Source organism: Sinocyclocheilus grahami, unplaced genomic scaffold (genome assembly GCF_001515645.1).
Source record: "Sinocyclocheilus grahami isolate Dianchi unplaced genomic scaffold, SAMN03320097.WGS_v1.1 scaffold4.1, whole genome shotgun sequence".
In the NCBI taxonomy this organism is placed as follows: Eukaryota; Metazoa; Chordata; class Actinopteri; order Cypriniformes; family Cyprinidae; genus Sinocyclocheilus; species Sinocyclocheilus grahami.
The window spans coordinates 3,035,160-3,056,678 of NW_015505183.1; the positions used below are offsets into that span (position 1 = coordinate 3,035,160).

The following is a 21,519-nucleotide window of genomic DNA, read 5'->3' on the forward strand; positions in this document are numbered from 1 at the left end:
AATATAGCATACTTCACATATAGTATATAATATAGGCCTATATGGCTACCAAAATTATACATCAATTTACTGTGTTAATAGATGAAAATGTGTTGTTGAACAAGAAATCTGTAGTTGCTTTGATGAATTTATTGGCTGAATGAGGCATTTTGTTTCTTATTTGCTTCTTTACGCTTCTCTTCTCCATCTACATGTCATCATTAGGATCTGTCATCCAGAAACATGGCTTTTCCTATCATTGCTTTGCTGATGACACTCAACTCAACTTCTCATTCCAACCAGATGATCCAACGGTAGCTGTTCACATTGCAGCCTGTCTGACAGACATATCTGGCTGGATGAAGGACCACCGCCTTCAACTCAACCTTGCGAAGACAGAACTGCTTGTGGTCTCAGCCAACCCAGCACTTCATCACAACTTCTCTATACAGCTAGGTTCGTCAACCATAACTCCTTCTAGGACAGCAGGAACCTTGGAGTTGTGACTGATGATCAGCTAAGCTTCACAGACCATATTACTACAACGGCCCAGTCCTGAAGATTTGCTTTATACAACATTAGGAAGATTAGACCCTTCCTAGCAGTGCAGGCCACACAACTCCTTGTCCAAGCTCTTGTTCTCTCCAGACTGGACTATTGTAATGCTCTCTTAGCAGACATTCCGGCGTGTACCGTCAAGCCTGTGCAACTGATCCAGAATGCTGCGGCAAGAGTGGTCTTCAATGAGCTGAAGAGAGCGCATGTCACACCTCTCTTCATCAGTTTGCACTGGCTGCCGATAGCCGCTTGCATCAAATTCAAGCCACTGATGTTTGCCTACAAGACAACCACTGGCTCTGCACCAAAGTACCTAAACTCAATAGTTCAGACTTATGCGCCCTTCCTGAAGCTTGTGTTCTGCAAGTGAACGACGCCTCGTGGTACCATCCCAAAGAGGCACGAAATCCCTCTCACGGACCTTTACCTGGACAGTTCCAAGCTGGTGGAACGACCTGCCTATCTCAATTCGAGCAGCTTTCTTTGGCCATCTTCAAAGAACGTCTAAAGACACATCTTTTTCATCAGCACTTGACTAACTAATGCTAACATTTTCTTATTCTAGTGGTCTCTTTTTCTGAAAAAAAAGAAAGACAGAAAGAAAGAAACTGGTATGTGTACTGTGCTAGACTAACTGAGACTTGTTACAGCACTTGTATACTGTTGTATACTTGCTTTGGATAAAAGCGTATGCTAAATGATTAAATGTAAATGTAATGTACATTTTGCACGGAGGGAACAAACAAATTCAAATTGACAAAACAAAGTAGTTTTGCTTAGGACAATTTTTAAGATAACAGTTGAGAAAACCTAAAAATCTGAATGCATCTGAATTCAAGTTTTGTTGAAGTTTTCTTAATACCTTGTTTTACAGTGTGTTGTAAAGCAGCTTTAGGAACAAAGAATAGTGCCTTTCAAACCACTTTACAAAGCCTTTATAATATCCACATTTGGACCATATGGACCATTTCTTCTTTTCAGTTAAATTTCTTCTTGGACTAAAACATGTTATATCATCCTAAGACATAAAACTAAGGGCCATTTGCATAAATATGCTCACTATGACTGTCAAGAATGTTTCTTAATAACTATTTTGATCAGTTAGCAGTTAACCAGGGGTTAATCAGTATTGCTTATCAGATTCAAATTAGGCTACTCTATATTTTTATGTAATTATTTTTATATAATTATTTTTTAATCAATATAACATTTATGGCCAGTCTTAAAGAAGAAGAAAAATTAGATGCCTTGTAAAACTAGTCCAAGCAGTTTATGAAACCGGCCACAGGACTATAGACCTAGCCATTATCTTACCAATAAACACCTTGATAAGATCAATAAAAAATAAATTCCATACCATCTACCTTGAAACATGCAAACTAACAGTAGGCGTGTCTGAGTGATTCAGGAAGATTACAGTCATATATTAGAGCAGGTGTCGCAGTTTAGTTTCAGAACTGCTCTTTACTCCACGTGGGTCCAAACAGATTTCCATCATGGGAATAAAAGATAAAACTTTCTCTTCCTGTGCACAGATTATGATCCTGGCACTTCTAGCATGCAGGTGTTCAGCAGGTATTTAATCACTTTTGATATTCCGCCACTCTGCTTCCAATTTAATGCATAAAACTTCCTTAGATTATTTTCCTGACATTTTAATGACTGGTTTGATATTACTTTAGAAATGACTTCCCTTTTTAGCCCACTGAGAGGTTAATAATTACTCTGTCATGGAGCTGATGTGAGACTGTATGCGTTATTCACTTTCTATCTGTCTTCTAAGTCTAAGTCTTTTCATTCTAATTCATCCAATGCAATGTAGGTAACGCAGTCACAGAAATGTATTTGTCACTCCAAAGTTGTGCTTCCATGTCAAGACAGTGAGTCAAGTTTGTTGATGTGTGCCACTGTCTTGTTTGTGTTGCTGGGCTTGTTTCAGGGTTTGTTTTGTTTCTGCAGTTAAATCTGGTCCCCTGTATTGTGCTGCTTCATCTCCTTCACCCAGCACTCCAGTTTCTGGTAAAGGAATCTACAAGAATCTTGTGAATAAGACAGAGAGAAAAGAAATTAAGATCTAAGCTTGATTTCATTGTATAAACTGTCATATCATCCTTCTCACAGTCCATTCTCTGAGGCCAGCTGATGTGTCTGTGGTATCTGCACTGGCTTTGTCTGATGTGGAGAGGTATGTCCAAATTTATCACAAGTGCATTAAAATATCAATTAAGCTTCACTGGAGTTAAGGAAGAAATGTAAGGTTGAAAAACTTACTAACATAGACCAGCACATTAGTTTAACTAAAGTTATTAATGAATTAATACCTAAATTCAGGTCATGCTCTGATTTTAATAGAAAGTTTTGTTATTCCATATTTAAAATGAGAACAGAATTATGCAATAATCAGATTATGCATATTATCATTGCATAAATCAAACTGGCGATTCATTCAAATTTTTTGATTTAATTCATTAATTTCCTTAATTCAAATGCTGTTATTATGCCACTCAAAATGATTAAACATGGTGTTTTTTATGGCAGATCTGATGAAATTAGAGCCCTCAACATGCTATCTGGTAAGACTTCAATCTTATTCTATAGAAATAAACAGACACATAATACCATTACCTGCATTTTGTATTGTACTCAAATTGCATTCGAATTACATTGTTGAATCTGCATGCCTTTCACTTACCTTTTTTTTTTTTTTTACTAAGTAACACATTGATTGAGCTCACAAAGACCCATCACACATTTCTGTGTGATTGTCAGGCTTGATTAAACCAGATCTTTGTATAAAGGTTTTGGAAAGATTAAGCCGGAGTCCTTGAAATGAAAGTCAAGGCCAGAGGAGAGATACAAGCAACCATGTATCTGAACAAACAACACTCTGGTTTTCAGATGTTAATTTTCTGAGATAAACGATAAATGACATGACAAGAAAAAATATATAGGCTATGTATATATATATATATAGAGAGAGAGAGAGAGAGAGAACATATATTTTATTACAAGGAGGAAATCCTTCAAACATGTCCCTATCTCAATCAAATGTGATAATATTGTCTTATCTTGCACACTTAAGAACTTTGTTTTGGGTTTTGCATCGGTTGGCCTGATACTATTGGTCTGTTCACTACTGTTTGTGATAGAGTTATCGACGGTTGGCTGCTCTGATGTCCTCTGGAAAACCTCAGAGGAACAGCTATCTTTATTTCTCCTCTCATAAATGCGAAATTTTTTAGTGTTTCTGTAAATTCTGTTCAAGTTTATCTTGAGGAGTTAAGGTATATATACAGCGCGTGTGTGTGTGTGTGTGTATATATATATATATATGTAATGCTTCATGAAAATGTCTAGATGATCAAAGGTAGAAAGGGAAACAGGAATTGTATAGATAACCAATTGTTAAGTCAATAAAGCAGGTGCACTGATGCATGCTAAGCACAGTGTTTATGGGGGTGAAGATAACGCTATTTTGTAGGTATCAGAAAGAGAGATGGAACGCCTCAATTTCAAAATATAAAATAACATCTTTTCACTTTTCTGCCTTAGAAATATTGTTCACCTTTAATCTGGAAGTGTCAACTGTTCTACCTGAACAAAGGTATCATAGAAAGAAATTAATATTCACTATTTAATTACAGACACTACATTTCTGTATGTTTACATTGACTATCTTTGTGTGACAGAAGCTTAATTGATAAAGCAGAGTACATTATGGAGTCACTAAGCCCTACTCAGGTAAACACAGTCAGGCCTTTACAACAGGTAGTTCCGGTGTTCGGAATTCATTAAAGGGGTCTTGTCCTGTCATTTCAGTGGAAATTGCTCCTGCTCTTCATACCAGTTGATGAGCTCTCTGTGTGTACAGACCAGGTCAGACATTTGTCCACAAATCCTATCAACCTCTGTTACATATTACATGAGACTTAATAAAAAATCAAAGTACAGGTTGAATTCTGTATTATTCTGTACTTGTCCTTAGGACTTTAGTGCAACCATTGATGCAACAGTGAATAGAGTGGAACAGATACTGGACTCTCTTCATAAGAAGGTGAAAACAGTCAATATCCTTCAAACAACAGTTTGAATCATTAATAGAGTTTGTTTATTAAAGCAGCTTTAATTCTTCTCTAGTTGAAACTTACACTGGTTCATGTTGTTGTTTGGGGTGGACTGTCAGGTGAATCACGTGACCGGTCAGTATTAGACAACATTCTTCAAAACCTAATTCTGATAATATTCTGCAAAGAACAGTTTAATTTAAAAAGGTGTCTATGTATTTTAGAGTGTGTCAGTTCCACTGTGAGGAAGGATATGATGAAAACAGACGCAGGTTGGATACAATAGTGCTCATGGCTTCATTGCAGGTACAGTCAATATAATTTGTATACAAAAACACAAAAACACACACACATACACGTTGATACATGTGTGACTTTTGAATATCTGTGCTAAAATAGTTTAACATTGTCAACATTATATGTGTTTATTGAACAGGAATCTGTCAGTGCTCTTCTAGAGAGAAGAGGCTGGTTCAGTGACCGAGAAGATTTCAGCGTAATGCTTCAGTCCAGTCCAGTGCACACCGATCTGTCAAACCCAGTGAGTCTATAGAGATCATTTTAAACAGGCCACTAGATAGATAGATCAATAGATAGATAGATAGATAGATAGATAGATAGATAGATAGATAGATAGATAGATTTGAATAGTGAACATTATAAATGGCACAATTTACACAATATGCACAAATATCAATGACCTATTTCACATGTATTATGTTGAACTAAAAAGTATTACATTTATACTGGTCTAATAAAAAGTTGAATTAAATTTGTGCATTATTATATTGCACATGTATTGCATCAAGACATTTTGATGTATTGCATCAAGGCCACAACCAGTAGTTATTAAATAAACTTGTGTATTTTACTTTATTTTATAAATGTAACCTTTCTAGTGATTCTCTCAGTTAGACTTGTATGGAGACTTGAGAGTAGGCCTATGTTATTTGTTTTTGAATCAATCTGCTCTTCTAAAACCATAGATATGACTCGCGCTGTGCTACAGAAACAAGCCCGCTATAGCAAGTTTATAAAGATAATTTGGAATGTTATTATGCAAAGTTGTACTTTTTTCATGTTTTCAGATGAAAGCCTCAATGTCTGACTCCTCACGTGACATAAGCATGTTGACTTTACAACTCTGGAATAATTTGGTAAGTTAATATTAATGCAGTCAACACGTGTACATTGTTCCTATAGAGGTAGATGTGAAATCCTTGACACTTTACTTTCAAGTTATAAAAGTTCAAAGTGCTAAAGGCCCTGAGGTGATTGATAACAAGTAGACTGTTAATCAGTACAGTCAGTACTGTACTGTACTGTGCAATTAGACAGTACAGTCTAATCTGAACCTTATTTAACCTAGAAACCCATCTAGAACCACTTATCTAATCTTGCCTTTATATGACAAAGAACTGGAGCCTTTTTTCTGACCAATCCTAATTATTCTCTTTCCAGCTGCAGCCAATGACAGACAAGACTGAGATGGATGGGCGGGGTATATTCACCATTCCATGCCCCACTGAGGTGAGGGAGATATTTGATTTATTTATGATCTCCTTAGCATTCATAATGCGAATTGCTGAATCAGAGTGGGTTCATACATATGCCTTTATCTCACCAAAATGTTCCCGAACTCTATGTTTTATGCAAGTGTTTGTCCTTCACCTGTGATAAGGTGAAGTGAATTTCAGTTCCATTTCATTTATGTAGCACTCATGTTTGTGATGTGACACGCAAGGTTCATAATGTGTATGTTCAAGTCTGGATGATTTTCTTTTTCTAAACAGACATAAACATTCACATATGCTTTACTGAACCTGTTGTTCTGTCCCAGGAAAAGCCGTTTTTGCGAACGCAGAAAAACTCATACTCACCTGAGCTCGGTATCTCTCAAACAGAGGATCCCTCTCCACTTCTCAACACAGTGAGTCCATTCTCACCATAAATTCGCCCTGTTACTTTGACTTACAGTATGTCTCACTTGTGCTGCATCTGAACTTTCAGGTGATGGGGAGTGAGCTCACCTGTGAGGACCGGTCTCCATCTCCCAGCATACCTACCTCAGGTAAACAGGGATCTCATACTTGTTGTAGGGGGAGAGCGGGGCACAAAGTAACACTTTCTCAAATTGTGTAGATCCACATGGGGTTCAGAGTATACTTTTTTTATCCACAGTAATTTCACACTTGTCTATTACAAATATGTTGCTTTGTTTCATAATTACAGTGTATATGTTTTTCTTTATTTACCCTCAAAAATTGGAAGTGAAATGTGACAACTTGCCCCGTAGGTGGGGTACATTGTAACATCTGAGGGGCACGTTGTAACATGACCATATAACAGCTTAAAATGTTGTCTGATCTAATGAAAAAAATATACAAGACACACTAAAATATTTTGTCAATAAAATTAAATTATTATTTATTTCAAATAAAATAATGGCGTTTTTTAAGAATGAAAAATAATCTGATTTTGGAGTTTGACAATGAACACATTGCAACCATGCTTGGGACGGCCCACATAAACGAGCCAAAATGCTTTACATGTCTTGAAATAATAATTTCTTAACATTAAACATTTACTGTCAGTCTTTATTCACCTGTTTCTCGTCGTTTATCATTAAAATGTATTAAAGTAAATAGTGTGAATTACATCGCTAATGTCATAGAATAGCACAGCAGGGCACAATGTAACGCAGTGTTACAACATATACCCCATCTGCGCAACTGGAATTTAAAACTGGTTACTGTCTTCTGATAGTTAGCTAAGCATTAAAAAATAATTTAAACTGATAAATAGCAGATTCTAGATTAAAATAATAGCAGATTTGTCTCATTTTAAATGAGTAATAAAAACTGAGATGAAAAATGTACTTAAGCCAGAAATATAATTTTACTATGGTAAAATAAATGTTCAGCAATATCTTCAAAAGGTTTTTTAATTTTTGCGCACTTTTTTTCTCTATATAATGTTGATATAGTAACTAGTAAATGCTGTAAATTTGGTTATGCTTGCATGTGTGGAAATATTTAAAGCACGTGTGTTACAACTTACCCCACGTTACTTTGTGCCCCGCGCTCCCCCTACACACTGGCTGGAAATTCTAGGATTTTTTTTAAGCTTGTTTCTGTCTGTCTCTTCTGTAGTCCATGCCTTACGGCCAGCAGACATCAAAGTGGTAGCAGCGATGGGTGATTCTTTAACGGTGAGGTATGGAGGACGAAACCTGCAAAAACAATAAATAAATAAATATACAAATAAATAAATAAATGTGTGCATAAATACACGTATTCTTGTTTAAATACATAAATAAATAATTAAACGTGATGAAAGTAAGCAAATAAATAAAATAAATTGGTGGGCAAATGGAAAATGTTTAAGGAAATGCTAAACTCATCCTATTTATTTTCCTTTGATCACTCATTTATTTCTGAATGTAGTTCCGCATTTATTTTTCCTCTGCGCAACATGCTAATGAGAGGGTGTCAATTCTGCAAGAGTAGGCGGATCGTGTGTGACGCACTTGAGCGTTTGCGTGCACATGCGTATTAACTTCATCAGTCAAGGGGACTGATTATTATCTTACACTTTTTCATAAGGCTAGTTTTGTAGTTATAATCATGAGAGAGCTAAATCATAAAAGATTTTAAGTGGCCAATGTAAAATATTAATGCTCACATAGCTCTTAATTGCAATACTGAACCATTATTTGCTTAATAAACATACTTTTTTCGCCTGTATTTTCTGTTCTGATAACTAATGGGGGAAAAAACTGTCTGTCCTCGATTAAACCACTTCATACCAGTTTTGTATTTATACACACATTTATTCATTTATTTGCATATTTATTTTTTTATTTGTGCATTTATTTATTGTTTTTGCAGGTTTCGTCCTCCATAGTGAGGTGATCAACATAAAAAATTACATTTATTGATGGTATTTGCTAATACTGATCTTTTTTTTTTTTTACAAATATGCACTACCATTGTGATTTTTAAAATGTTTTTTAAAAGAAGTCTCTTATGCTCACCAACTCTAACCCTATTTGAATATATTGGTGATGGCAAAGCTAAATTTTCAGCAGTCATTATTCCAGGTTGCGGCTAGAAGTGATACAGCAAAAACCGGAGGCTAACAATAAATTTAATTTTCTACCAATTAGATTGTGTTTTATTAACGTCTACATCTACCCCAACCCTAAACCTACCTCTTTAAATAATGCAAAAATAGTCATTATTGTTGTACAGTGTGAGAAAAACTGCACTATATTGATATGCGCATGCCCAGTAGTTTTTTGCTGTATGCCATCTAGCCTTAACCATTATTCCCATTTACATTGTCACATGATCATTTAGAAATTATTCTAATACGCTGATTTGGTGCTTCTGAATGTCTTATTATTGCTGATGAAATAGTTGTGCTACTTATAATTTTTGTGGAAACCATGATGTATTTTTTTCAGGATTCTAGGTGTATTTTTTTCAGACACTATATTTCAAGTAGTAATCATTTGAAACATAATAAAAGGCTTTACTGTCACTTTTGATTATTTGAATGCATGGTTGCTAAATAAAAGTATTGAACGCCCCCCTCCCCCCCTTTCAAAATCAGGCATCCAATGGGGTTGGTGCTGCACAAAACAATCTCCTGGGAGTGCTCACAGAGTATCGCGGCCTGTCGTGGAGGTGAGTGCCTACCCTGATCACTCTGTAAACCATCTGTTAATTACACATATATGTTGCTGGATTACTTTTATCCATATGATTTACAGGATTAAATTCTTATCTAAATGATCAATGATCTCATGAAGCACAAGACAGATAGATTTCATTTTTTGTTCTCAGCATCGGTGGAGATGAGAACATAACAACTATAACCACTTTACCAAGTATGTGCAAGTGCTCATGTTCCTGTCATGCTCTTATTATTATGTACTGTAGATTTATGATTAATCATTAATTAGGAATATAATCAACTCAGAAATTATTGTAGTCATTAAGTGTTTTACACCACATAATAGCTGATCATGACACAAGAGTGTATGGAGTAAATAGCTGCTTTTTAATCTCTACTATATACTACGTAACTTGAAGTAGTCCAAGGGGGAAGTTAGAGATTGAGTATTATTCTTGAGTCCCTCCTTAAAAAACAGCAAGCCAAATATGTTTACCCTTACCAATCTCTTTATCTTTTTCACTTTCAGGGATAAGATGGACATTCAAATCAGATTTAGAGTGATTATGTGTGTATAAGATGTTTTTTTGTCATTTAGATATATTGAGAGCGTTTAACCCTTCACTCACTGGCTATTCATTGGGAAAAGGAAGTGCAAATTCTGTACGCAGTTTTCTGAACCAAGCAGTACCAGGAGCCAAATCTGAGTGAGTAGCTTCTCACTTTATAAACTAGTGACTGAATAAATGATTGATTGAGTATGAAGCATTGTTTATTTATTTGTATTTTTTTTACATTAACACACACACACACATATGTTTTCTATTTTAAAATGTAATTTATAGCAATGATGGCAAAGCTAATTTTTTAGTAGCCATTACTCCAGTCTTATGTCACATGATCCTTCAGAAATATTTCTAATATGCTGATTTGATGCTCAAGACACATTTATTATTATTATTAGTGTTGAAAACAGTTAAGCTGCTTAATATTTTTCTAGAAACTGTGATACATTTTTTTTCAGGATGTTTTAATAAATAGAAAATTCAAAAGAACAGCATTTATTAGAAATAGAAATATTTTTTAACATTATAAATGTCTTTACTGTCACTTTTGATCAATTGAATGCATCCTTGCTGAATAAAAGTATTTCTATCGTGACAACTCTCTGAAGATTTAAATATGGTAATGGATATGACAATGTTAATGTATTTGGTCTTGGCGGAATAGATCTGCTACACTGCTGCTGCTGAATTGCTGCTGCTGTTGGCTATTGCTGTTGTTGAAGATTATTGCAAAGCAAGTACAGGAAATTGCTACTGGCAATACATGTGCCGATATGGTGCTGTCCGTATTTAAGACATACTGCTGCTGCACAAATAGCATTTAAAATAACCCATAGCAGATCTATACAGGTGGAGCTGGGGAAGGTGGAGGGTTTCAGAGGTTTCATATACTGTAAATGTAAAGCAGTAAGCTCATTGGTTGCGTATGCAACATGAACCAATCAGTTTGTGCCAAGTAGTTGCGCTGTGAATATCATCAGTTTGCATTAATGACCCACCAGCCTGTGCCATCTAGAGTTTCATGACAGAACTTGACATTCATTTCTTTAAAAAAAATGTGAATGCATTCATTTCTTTAAAAAAAATGATTTCATTTTGCAGTGATATGGTCACACAAGCTCATGCTGTCATTAAAAGAATGAAAGAAGACTCGGTTAGTCCTTCTCAAAATCTCAAACATACACACATTTGCTTTTCTTTTGTGGTTGAAAATGTTGTCATAATGTTATAATCATATTTTCATTAAGGTATTGTTTAGTTTGTATTTTTATTGAACTATTTTCTTTCTGTAAGATATTTAGATTACTATTGTTGTAAAGGGATATTTAGTCCCCCACAATAGGCAAAATCTGACCAACCCACAGGGTGCTAAATCTGAACCTCATTCAGACTGTCTGAAAATTTCTGTCTCTTTTCAGCGAATTGATTTCCAGAATGACTGGAAGATTATCACAGTCTTCATTGGAGGAAATGACATATGTGCCCACTGCTCTGATACTGTACGCTGATATTAATAGAGCCTGTTTTATTTATTATCAGAGTTTCAGTAATAGATCTGCAATTACTGTCTCTATCTCTTTATCACCCTCTCTCTCTTTCTCTCTTTCCTCAGCGGTACTATTCTCCTGATAACATTGTGAAGTATATTCGTGAGGGTCTGGACATATTGCATAATGAGGTGAGGCAATTTTAGCTCTAGTGCTCTAGTGCCCTTTTTTTATACAGATTTTGTTTCCGAAATACAGTGGGGACCAAAAGTTTTTGAAAATCAGGTATTCAAAATGTAAACCTTGAAATAAAGTTTTAAGATTTTGAAAAATGGGAAACAAACAAACGAAAAAATAAACTACTGTGATGTGTCCGATTATTGATGATTTTTTATTGAAGATATTTATGTTTATTCTAAAAAAGAATAAATTAAGATTCTGATTAATTTTCATTAATCATGTATGCAAATTTCATTCATTTTGTTATGCTGGAAAATATAATTTGTAAAGAAAAAATGGTATTAAATCAGAAAAGTGTTAAAAAATAATATATCAAATAGATTGGTTTCAGACTTTTGGAGCCCATTTTATATTTCTCTTCATATATCTTATTTATTTTAAACCTATTTAATGTTTGTTATGATAGGCCTGCATTGTAGCAGAAACAATGGTTAAAACCACATTATTGGTAACAATACGCCATTGTAAATCCCTGCTGCCTGTTGGAATTAATCATGTCTCCTTCTCCAGGTCCCTCGTGCCCTGGTGAACCTAGTGGAGCTCCTGGATATAATTCCACTGCGCCGTCTCCATCAGGACCCCACTCTTGGATGCCCTACCTGGCTGGTCAAGTGAGTTTTGCCCTATATACTGGTTTTCCTGATTTCTTCTTGATTCAGGTCGAAGAACTGAATTCTGACGCTTTGGGTACATGTTAGTCTTGCATTATTTTGCTTTGTGTTTTATTTTTTCAGCATGTTGTGTCGCTGTGTTCTGAAACCTAAAGATGGATCTCATGAATTCCAGAAGTTGCAGGAGTTTAACCAAGCCTATCAGGTACACAACATATGACATGAAAATGAATTCATTTTTGTGTAAACATCTGTATATTAATATTTATTATGAGTATTATTATTGATAATACAAAGCAATTGTAAAGTTTAAAATGTTTATATTATTAATATTAGTATGATTCTAAAATGTAGCTGTGCTAAAGTGCATATTAATATTCAATGTATGCTGTTGTGTTTTATTCTCAGCGTGGTATGAGCGAGCTGGTGGAGTCTGGGCGATATGACACACATGATAACTTCACCTTGGTCCTACAGCCATTCTTCAGAAATGTGTTTCTCCCTGTGTTGGAGGTGCACAGCAATCTTACGTAATTTACTGCATGAGCTATCTTTTCTTGAACTATTTGTACTCATTATCTTTGACATTTTTTCCATGTTCTTTTAGGATGGGAGGCCTGACCGTTCCTATTTCTCTCCAGACTGTTTTCATCTCAGTCAGAAAGCTCACACGCTCATGGCTCGGGCTCTCTGGAATAACTTGGTGAGCATATGACTTAAAAAGCTTAGATACACATATGTTAATGTATAAGCCTGATAATATTTTATTAATATATTGTATGTAATTAGTTTTACAAGCATGTTGTATGCTTGAATGCATTTATTATTTAAAATTTTAATATAATTTTATTTACTGTGAATCACTGAATGCTATTCAACAATAGCCTCTTTGCAGAGGTGTAATTGAATTGTGTTCATTTAAAATACAATTCAGCAGGGAAAAATTTCACAGCATCTTAACTCTCAAAATGGATTTCCAGTTTTATTCATTCGTTCTCTCTCTCTCTCCCACATACTTTAGATGGAGCCTTTAGGTAATAAGACAGATAGTGAGGATTTTACTCCAGGTGTCCCTCTTAAATGCCCAGAAAAGGCGAGTTTAAACTCTGTAATCCTTCTGTAAACTCTATAATTCTGTCACATTGTAATACTTTTTCATATTCTTCTTTAGTTGTCACCCTATTTGAGGACCTATCACAACAGCAATTACACATACAACACCCCTCCTCCTACTCCTCCACCCACAACTGTAAGTCACATAAATATATTACATACAATATTAATGAAATACAATACAACCTTAAAGTGATCAAAATTCATTATGAAATGATTCCTCCCTTTCACTTCAGAATTGGGGAAGTGATTTCACATGTGTGGACACAGCATCCTCTGACACTGTGCCAACATCTGGTAAGAAAGAGAGAGGAGAGAAATTAATTTGCTAAATTTTTCCCACCAGATAACTATCCAACTCTCTAACTTACTATTTTTCCTTGTCTTGTGTTTTTATATAACAAATCTTTTTTATCACTTTAAAGTATTACAGCATTAAAGTTATTAAAATTCAAATGTTTTTACTTTATTATTACTTTGCTAAATTTTATTTTGGTATTTAATTAACAGATATATACTGTATATAATATATGTATACAACACACACATACAGTATACATGTATATTCTGTTAATGAAATAGCAAAATGTAAAAATGTTGCATGAATTTTAAGAAATAAAATGCTGCAATACTTAAATATTACAGAGGATAAAATTGGTGATAGATAAAAATTACTAGAAAAATAGAATAGAAATACTGACTATTTGTACATAGGTTCATGGATAGAGACAAAGACGTAAGACAGGCTTCCAGATATCCTGCCATTGTTTGTTATCTTTTTAGGTACAAGTAGCTCTGCATTGTTGCTTTGTTGTTGTGTTTAGGTGTCCAGGTAGTCACAGTTGAGATAAAGTTTAGATACAGAACTGTTATGTATTAACATAACCCCACATATGCTTCCGTCTATCTGCTCCCGCTGCTCTCTATTTTTGTTTTGGTTTGTTTTGCCGTTTTGGATTATACCTTTTGGACATTGTGAATTGTATCACCCTTTATCAGAGGATTACATTCTACATGTTTCATGGAATTTGCGTTATGGACTTTCCTTGACTTTTTGAGTTAAAGAATCAATCATGTAGCTGGGTTTCAGGGGTCTGTGCTGAAGTGGTTTGCCTCTTACCTCAAGGAGAGAACTTTTTCTGTTAATGTAGGTGAATGCTTCTCATCTTGTGCACAAATCTCTTATGGTGTTCCACAGGGTTCCATTTTGGGTCCTCTTCTTTTTGCGTTATATGCTTCTGCTATAGGTAATATTATTCAGAGACACAACTTATCTTATCATTTCTACACTGACGACACTAAGCTTTATCTTCCTGTTAAAGATAACAGCTGTTCTGTGTCCAGTTTTTTTGATTGTCTGCGTGACATAAAATGCTGGATGGATATGATTTTTTTTTACAGCTAAACAATGACAAAACTGAAATAATCATCTTTGGCCCATCGGTTCTAACCTCAGAAATTGTCAATCACCTTGGTCCCCTCTCTTCTAAAATGTACATGACTGTGTCAAATACCTTGGTGTTACATTTGGTCCCACCTGTGTTTTGATGAACAGATTAGCGCTGTCGTGAAAAGTAGTTTCTTTCGGTTAAGATCTATTTCTAGACTCAAGATGATGATTTCTAAGGAGGAACTCAAAACCGTTATTCATGTTTTCATAACATCAGGAATGGAATACTGTAATTCGCTCTACCTAGGTTTGCCTAAATCAGCTTTAGATCACTTACAGATTACTGACCAGCACTAAAAACGTGAGCACATTACACCTGTACTCGCCTCTCTTCACTGGTTACCAGTTAAGTTCTGTGCTGTTTTTAAAATTTTGCTCTTTGTTTTTAAAGCTTTGCACAGACTTGCACCTCAGTACATTTATGATCTTCTCACTCCGTATACTGCTTCAAGACCCCTTCGAACATCTAGTCAATTCCTACTCTCAGTTCCTTGTTCTCGTTTTAAAGTTAAAGGTTATAAGGCTTTCTCAGTGGCTGCCCCTAGTGTTCCTCTCTATATTAGATCTACTCCTTTTATTTCTGTGTTCAGATCATCTTTGAAGAATTTTATTCTGTGTGTTTTAATTCTTCCTGAGAGTGTAAATTTTCATTTGTCCATTTGGTTGTGTTTTGTATACTGTCTAGTTTTTATTTTGTTTTAATCCTGTTGTATATTTCCTGTACAGCACTTTGGTTTCAACAACTGTTGTTTTCAAATGTGCTCTATAAATCAATAAACTAAACTAAACTATAATATTTTATTAATATATTGCATGTAATGAGATTTGCAAATGTTTTTCAAGTATATTATTTATTTATCGTATTTATTATGTTATTTTAATGTCTATTTATTTTATTTTATTAAAATAAAACTGTATTCAAACATATTAAGGCGGATAAAAAGAAAGATTAATAACAGATAAAAAAATACAAGAAAGAGGAGAAATAGTAAATATGTACATAGGTTGATGGATAGAGACGAGCAGGCAAGACAGGCTTTCAGATATCCTGCCATGGTTTATTATCCTTTTAGGTTCAAGTAGCACTGCAGAGTTGCTTTATTGTTGTATTTGGGTATCGAGGTAGTCACATAATCACATTTCTTTCTCAGTTCACAGGCTGCGTCCAGGTGACATTAAAGTGGTAGCATCTCTGGGAGATTCACTTACTGTAAGTGTGTGTGCATATTTGTGTATGTTGCGATGTTTTGTCATGCTGTAATTACCATTCTCTGTCTCTGAATCTGTCAGGCCGGCTTTGGTGCAAAAGCTGAAAACCTTCTGCAGTTGGTGGATGAGGAGCGAGGGGTTGCATGGAGGTGAGTTTGTGTCAGTCTACTGTATGCCTATGGAATTATTTTGTTCTGCATGTTTTCTAAGTGTCTGTGTTTAATTTAATTGACAGCATTGGTGGGGATGATACTTTGGAGACTGTCACCACATTGCCAAGTGAGTATAACCTTATGTAACACTTTATGTCATTTTATTGGTTGTTATTAGCCCTGATTACACTCTAAAAAATGCTGGGTTGTTTTAACCCAACTTTGGGTCAAATATGGACTAACCCAACTTTAGGGTTAAAAATGTAATTGAAAAATTTAACCCAACAGTTGGGTTAGTCCATATTTGACCCAAAGTTGGGTCAAAACAACCCAGCATTTTTTAGAGTGTAGGAATGAGACTAATGGCTCTGATCCTTATTATCAGATATGATTCTTGTTTAATAACATGATAATCATGAGTGCCTTGTGTCATTATTTGTTATCAGACATTCTTAAGAAGTTCAATCCAAATGTTTTCGGCTTCTCAAAGGGGAAAAGTAAACGGCCAAATGGCCTCAATATGGCAGTGAGCGGTGCCAAAGCAAGGTAAGCAACACACATAGACATATCATACAAACACAATTTACAGTATCCTCTCAGCTAATGATTTATTTCTTTCTATTCAGTAATATACCAGCACAAGTGAGGGATCTTATCACAGCTTTAAAGAATAGCACGGTTAGTATGCTTATTTAATCTATTAAATTCACAGAAAAAACATTGTTGCAGAAATCATTTTCACTCAGAATTTGCTAGTAAATTTTACAAACATTTACAAAGAAATGACAAGTAACACATTGAATTAAATGTGAAATTTTACAGTAGAAAAACTGAAATAGCATTTTCTTGAAATATGTACTCCAATAATCTTCATTTTAATTACAACTTCGAAAAAACTATGTTTTTACAGTGTTGCTCTAAATCATTTTGTGATGAATAAATAAAAAATACATACAAATGACAATGTTTGCTGTCTTCTGCATGTCATTTATAAATATATTTTAAAATAGGCATGTGCCAAATCTTTGCTGCACAAAGCATATCCCACCAATTATTGTAGGGCAATAAAGAATCTGATTTATTAAATTTTTACTCTTAATTTTTCAGGAAGTGGACTTTGAGAAGGATTGGAAACTGGTGACACTATTCATTGGGGGAAATGACCTTTGCCAGTACTGTCACGACCGGGTGAGTGGATGATTCTTAATAAAGGCTCTCAGCTCCCCATCAAAAATGGTTTCTTCTTGCATCAGAGAACCTCAGCGTCAGCAGTGACCTTTAAGCAGCTAAAATCCATTCTGATACTAACAAACAGAGATGTGCCACTGTGCCATGTAAATGTTGTTTTTCGTATCTAAGACCAGCAAATAACAATTACATTTTGCTGGGGAAAAAAAGTGTGTTGTGTTTTTCTCTACCCAGGCTTCTCTGTCTCCTTCCAAGTACATCAGTCACATCAGAGACAGTCTGGACATGCTGTACAATGAGGTGAGAGAGATGCATTTACTGATCCATATCACATTCATGAATCTTCTTTCACCCACAAAATAAAAAAAAACAAGAAATTAAATTCTTATTAGAATTATAGAAAATAATTTTGCATAAAAAATTAAGGGTTTTGCACAGTGACATTATTTTAATGACAATTACACATTTTCACTTATATTTAAATGTGAAATTATATAACAAGATTATAAATCATATAGAATGAGATTTTGAAAATCTAAAATAGCAGTAAGTTTTCTTTGAGGGGCAGGGTTAGGGTAAGAGGATATAAAATACAGTTTGGACAGTATAAAAACCTTTGCACATATGGAATGTCCCTATAAAACACATGAAAACCCAACGTGTGTGTGTGAGTTCGTGTGTGTGCTTGTGTGTGTGTGTGTGTGTGTGTGTGTGTGTGCGCGTGTTTTTGTGACAAATGAGGACATACATTTGTATAATGACAAAGGTATGACATAGGTATTACAAGGAGAAGGTGACTTTTCAGGACATTACCCCATGTCCCCACTTTTCAAAACACTTATAAATCACACAGAATGGAGTGTATTGACAATCTGAAATAGCACAAAGTGTCCTGTAAGGGGTAGGTTTAGGGGTAGGGTTGGTGTAGGGCAATAGAATATACGGTCTGTACAGTATAAAAACCATTACGCCTATGGGATGTCCCCAAACCTGTGTGTGTGTGTGTGTGTGCAGGTTCCCAGAGTGCTGGTAAATTTTGTGGGAATCTTAGAGATTGAGGATCTGCGAATGATAAAGAGGGACACATTGGGCTGCAGCCTCCTGCAAGAGTAAGTCAATCAATAAATAAACAATTTAATCTAAAAATCAGTGTTCAGTTTTTATGTTCTCATGTACACCAACAGCATTTTCATGACTGTGTGTGTGACAGGAACATTTGTCCATGTTTTCTGAAACCTCATGAGAACTCTCCAGAAATAAATGAAATGAAGAAGGTCAACAAAGATCTGCAGGTCTGTAGCCAATCAAGTTCATCATTGATAACTGTCTATCTGAGTGGGCTTTAGATGATCTTGACCTTCAATAATAGAAGTGTTGTTTTCTGTGTCAGATGGAGACTGAAAGGCTGGTGTATGGGGGACGGTATGACGGAAGACAGGACTTTGCAGTGGTGCTACAGCCTTTCTTCGAGAACTCTGTTGTTCTAATGGTCGAAGTCAGCACCCTTAAAATACCTCTCTCTCTATAGAGCCTCATGAGATCACATATAAACAATACATTCAGATATAAAATGTTTAAATATGTATATAAATATGTTAGGCTAATGTAATGCTTTTAGAGATTGCATTTGAACTCACACTACAACAGCTTAAGCCTAGAGTTTCAGTATCAGGACTAATGTTAAGAGATTAATCTTTCTGCTTTAGGATGGCACACCAGACCTGACTTTCTTCTCTGTGGATTGTTTTCATTTCGCTGAGCGTGGACATGCAGAGATGGCAATTGCGCTCTGGAACAACATGGTAAATACACATACATACACACAATCTCACAGCAGCTTTATTGTATTTAACTGCAAATGTCCTGTGTTTTGGTTTTAGCTGGAGCCTGTGGGCAGTAAACAAAACTACAATAATTTCACATATGACCGCACTAAGATCCAGTGTCCCACAAAGGTGAGTAAATATCCAATGGAAACCACTGTCAGAACAACATAACCAAGCATGGTCTTTCAATTAATGATCTCTCTTCATATCTTCTCCAGGAGCATCCCTTCATCTTTACACAAATAAACAGTGTCTCTGACGTCCTTACAACTGCCGTACCCATCACAGTTGCACCAGGCACCCCTCTCCCCGCAGATTGCCCCAGTGATTCTGTACCGGCCTGGGCAGCTGCTGTTCTGGCTGTGGGAGGCTTGATTATTGGTTGGGTCATAACCTGGATGATCTTCTACTACAGAGAACGAAAGAACAGAAAGAGAAACGAAAGCACACAAATTAACGGAACTAAGTTCTAATAAGTTTTTCTACACTGTAAAATCGAATTAGTTGGGCTTACTTAAAAAAAGCATGCAAACCGATTGCCTTGAAAAAACTAAGTAAAGTGAAATAGCAATAGTATGTTGTACTGACAGATGCTTAGTTAGTATAGCTTACTTACACAAGAGTTCTAGTAACTAAAAAAGAACTGTAGGGGGTACTTGATCCTTTCATTTAGGTTTACTCGTGACTTAGTATAGCTACTCACTGACTCCCAGAGTGCATTGCGGCATGAATAAATTATACAGTTGCTTTGTTTTATAGTTGTTGATTTTATTTGACAATTTTATTTGCTGTCTTGTGTCAGTAGCAGCACAACAAAAAGAGCAAATAAAATGGCTATTGTTACAAGTAATGAAAATAAATTAAATTGAATTGTTACCATTGTTGTGGTTCACGTGCTGAATGTTTAAGTCTGTGTGTGACTTTGGCATGTTACCACACACGAATTTAAGAATTATATGAACCCAAAGAAAAGCATCTCAGGGTCTTTATGAAAAAATAAATTTGATAAAGATTATTAATGAACACACACAATTAATGCACTAATGCTTTAATTAGAAGATAGGTCACTTTCTAAAAGCAACCTAATTATTACTTTTCTTCCTTTGAAAATAACTCTGACTTCATAATGCGTTACTGCATTAGGAAGATAATTATAGTAACGTAAACCAAGTTCAAAGTGCCCAACCAAAGGGACTGCTAATCACTATAATGGGGAGTTAAAAAAACACATTTTAGGAAAATCAACATCAATTTATGAAGTTAGCTTATGTGATGTTCTTTCAAATATTTCAGTTGTATTGAGAATTCAACATTCAAGATGACTTTGGGAAACGAGTGAATGCAACTAGTGAAAGATAATTGCAGACATGGAGGAAATGAGTGAAAAGTCTATTAAGACTCGTTTTCTTTTCTTCTGCTGCTGTTGTTATGTTGCACATTAGCAACATATCAGTGCACTGCTGCCTCTCATTGGTTTATTAATGTCATTGGTTCCTTTGTGGCTACTTTAATATTTTAAGTAAGTGTCACTCAAAACAGTAAGTAAATTGTTTTATTTGCCTTGAAAGTAGCTGTAACTTAATAAAACCTAGTAAGTATAACAACTAAGTAAAGATAACTAACTAAATCTAAGTAAGTTAAACTATTGGATTTTACAGTGTAATAAGTTCTATTTTTTAATATATATAGACTAAACCCACCCCTAAGCTTTTTATTATTAAAAGCATATATATTTCATAAATGTATTTTATTTATGAATGGATTTTCCTGTTGAGAACATTTTTTAATTCCAACCCTAGATATAAAAACAAGATGAAGTGTTTACATGTCAATAAATTAATGTATTGGTGTAAATTATTTAAATGATAAATAATTGTAATACTTGTATAGACAGTTGTAATTAATATTTTTATTTTAATGAAGTAGTGAAATAACAAATATTATTTTGTTTAATTGTTGTTTAATTAAAGTGCAATTTGCTCAACAGTATTTTTGTAATTATTTTTGGTATATTGTTTTTTGAAAGATTTAGAGATTATTATTTCCCTGTATTTGTTACAGAATTAGAGAATTGCAACTTTGAATATATACTTTTTCATGTGTGTGTTATTTTTTTTAATGCATTTGTTTTTTTGTTTTCTTAAGATGTTCTCTTAACTTCTCTGTTTCGTCCGTTTTTCTCTTTTCATGCTCCTCTGATTCAGTTCTCAGGTATTTTAAGTGACCAGAGGATGGCAGCTTCGCTAGTAACGCAGCGAAGCCTCTGGGATACTAAATTTTCATAATATACAACCTACATGAGCAGTTAATCTATATTTAGTTAAGATAAATTTGATTTAAACCTGTTATATTTATGAGCATTTTGTTACACAGGCACAGGAAACTGATGGCTTGCA

At 34.8% G+C, this 21,519-nt stretch overlaps 1 protein-coding gene across 1 annotated transcript; it reads left to right on the top strand.

The window, feature by feature from the left end:
- Nucleotides 1–2,033: 2,033 nt before the first annotated feature.
- LOC107583542 (phospholipase B1, membrane-associated-like) lies at nt 2,034–19,596 on the top strand. The gene is made up of 42 exons (XM_016269804.1): nt 2,034–2,112; nt 2,497–2,556; nt 2,659–2,722; nt 3,076–3,110; nt 4,090–4,141; nt 4,227–4,278; nt 4,357–4,413; nt 4,523–4,591; nt 4,675–4,736; nt 4,826–4,907; nt 5,038–5,142; nt 5,690–5,758; nt 6,063–6,131; nt 6,442–6,531; nt 6,612–6,672; nt 7,754–7,812; nt 9,219–9,292; nt 9,452–9,495; nt 9,880–9,988; nt 10,949–11,000; nt 11,266–11,346; nt 11,460–11,525; nt 12,085–12,185; nt 12,309–12,390; nt 12,594–12,698; nt 12,793–12,888; nt 13,207–13,278; nt 13,357–13,434; nt 13,535–13,595; nt 15,900–15,958; nt 16,039–16,106; nt 16,193–16,236; nt 16,556–16,655; nt 16,736–16,787; nt 17,217–17,297; nt 17,532–17,597; nt 18,312–18,406; nt 18,508–18,589; nt 18,688–18,792; nt 19,004–19,099; nt 19,178–19,252; nt 19,342–19,596. The coding sequence occupies exons 1-42, from the start codon at nt 2,034–2,036 to the stop codon at nt 19,594–19,596; spliced, it is 3,264 nt and encodes a 1,087-aa protein (XP_016125290.1).
- Nucleotides 19,597–21,519: the final 1,923 nt, after the last annotated feature.

Excerpts from the sequence above, each read along its gene's own strand:
- LOC107583542 (XM_016269804.1), top strand. The coding sequence starts at position 2,034 with ATGGGAATAAAAGATAAAACTTTCTCTTCCTGTGCACAGATTATGATC. Across the intron at positions 7,813-9,218 it reads CGATGGGTGATTCTTTAACG|GCATCCAATGGGGTTGGTGC; the intron begins GTGAGGTATGGA and ends TTTCAAAATCAG. Across the intron at positions 9,293-9,451 it reads TATCGCGGCCTGTCGTGGAG|CATCGGTGGAGATGAGAACA; the intron begins GTGAGTGCCTAC and ends TTTTGTTCTCAG.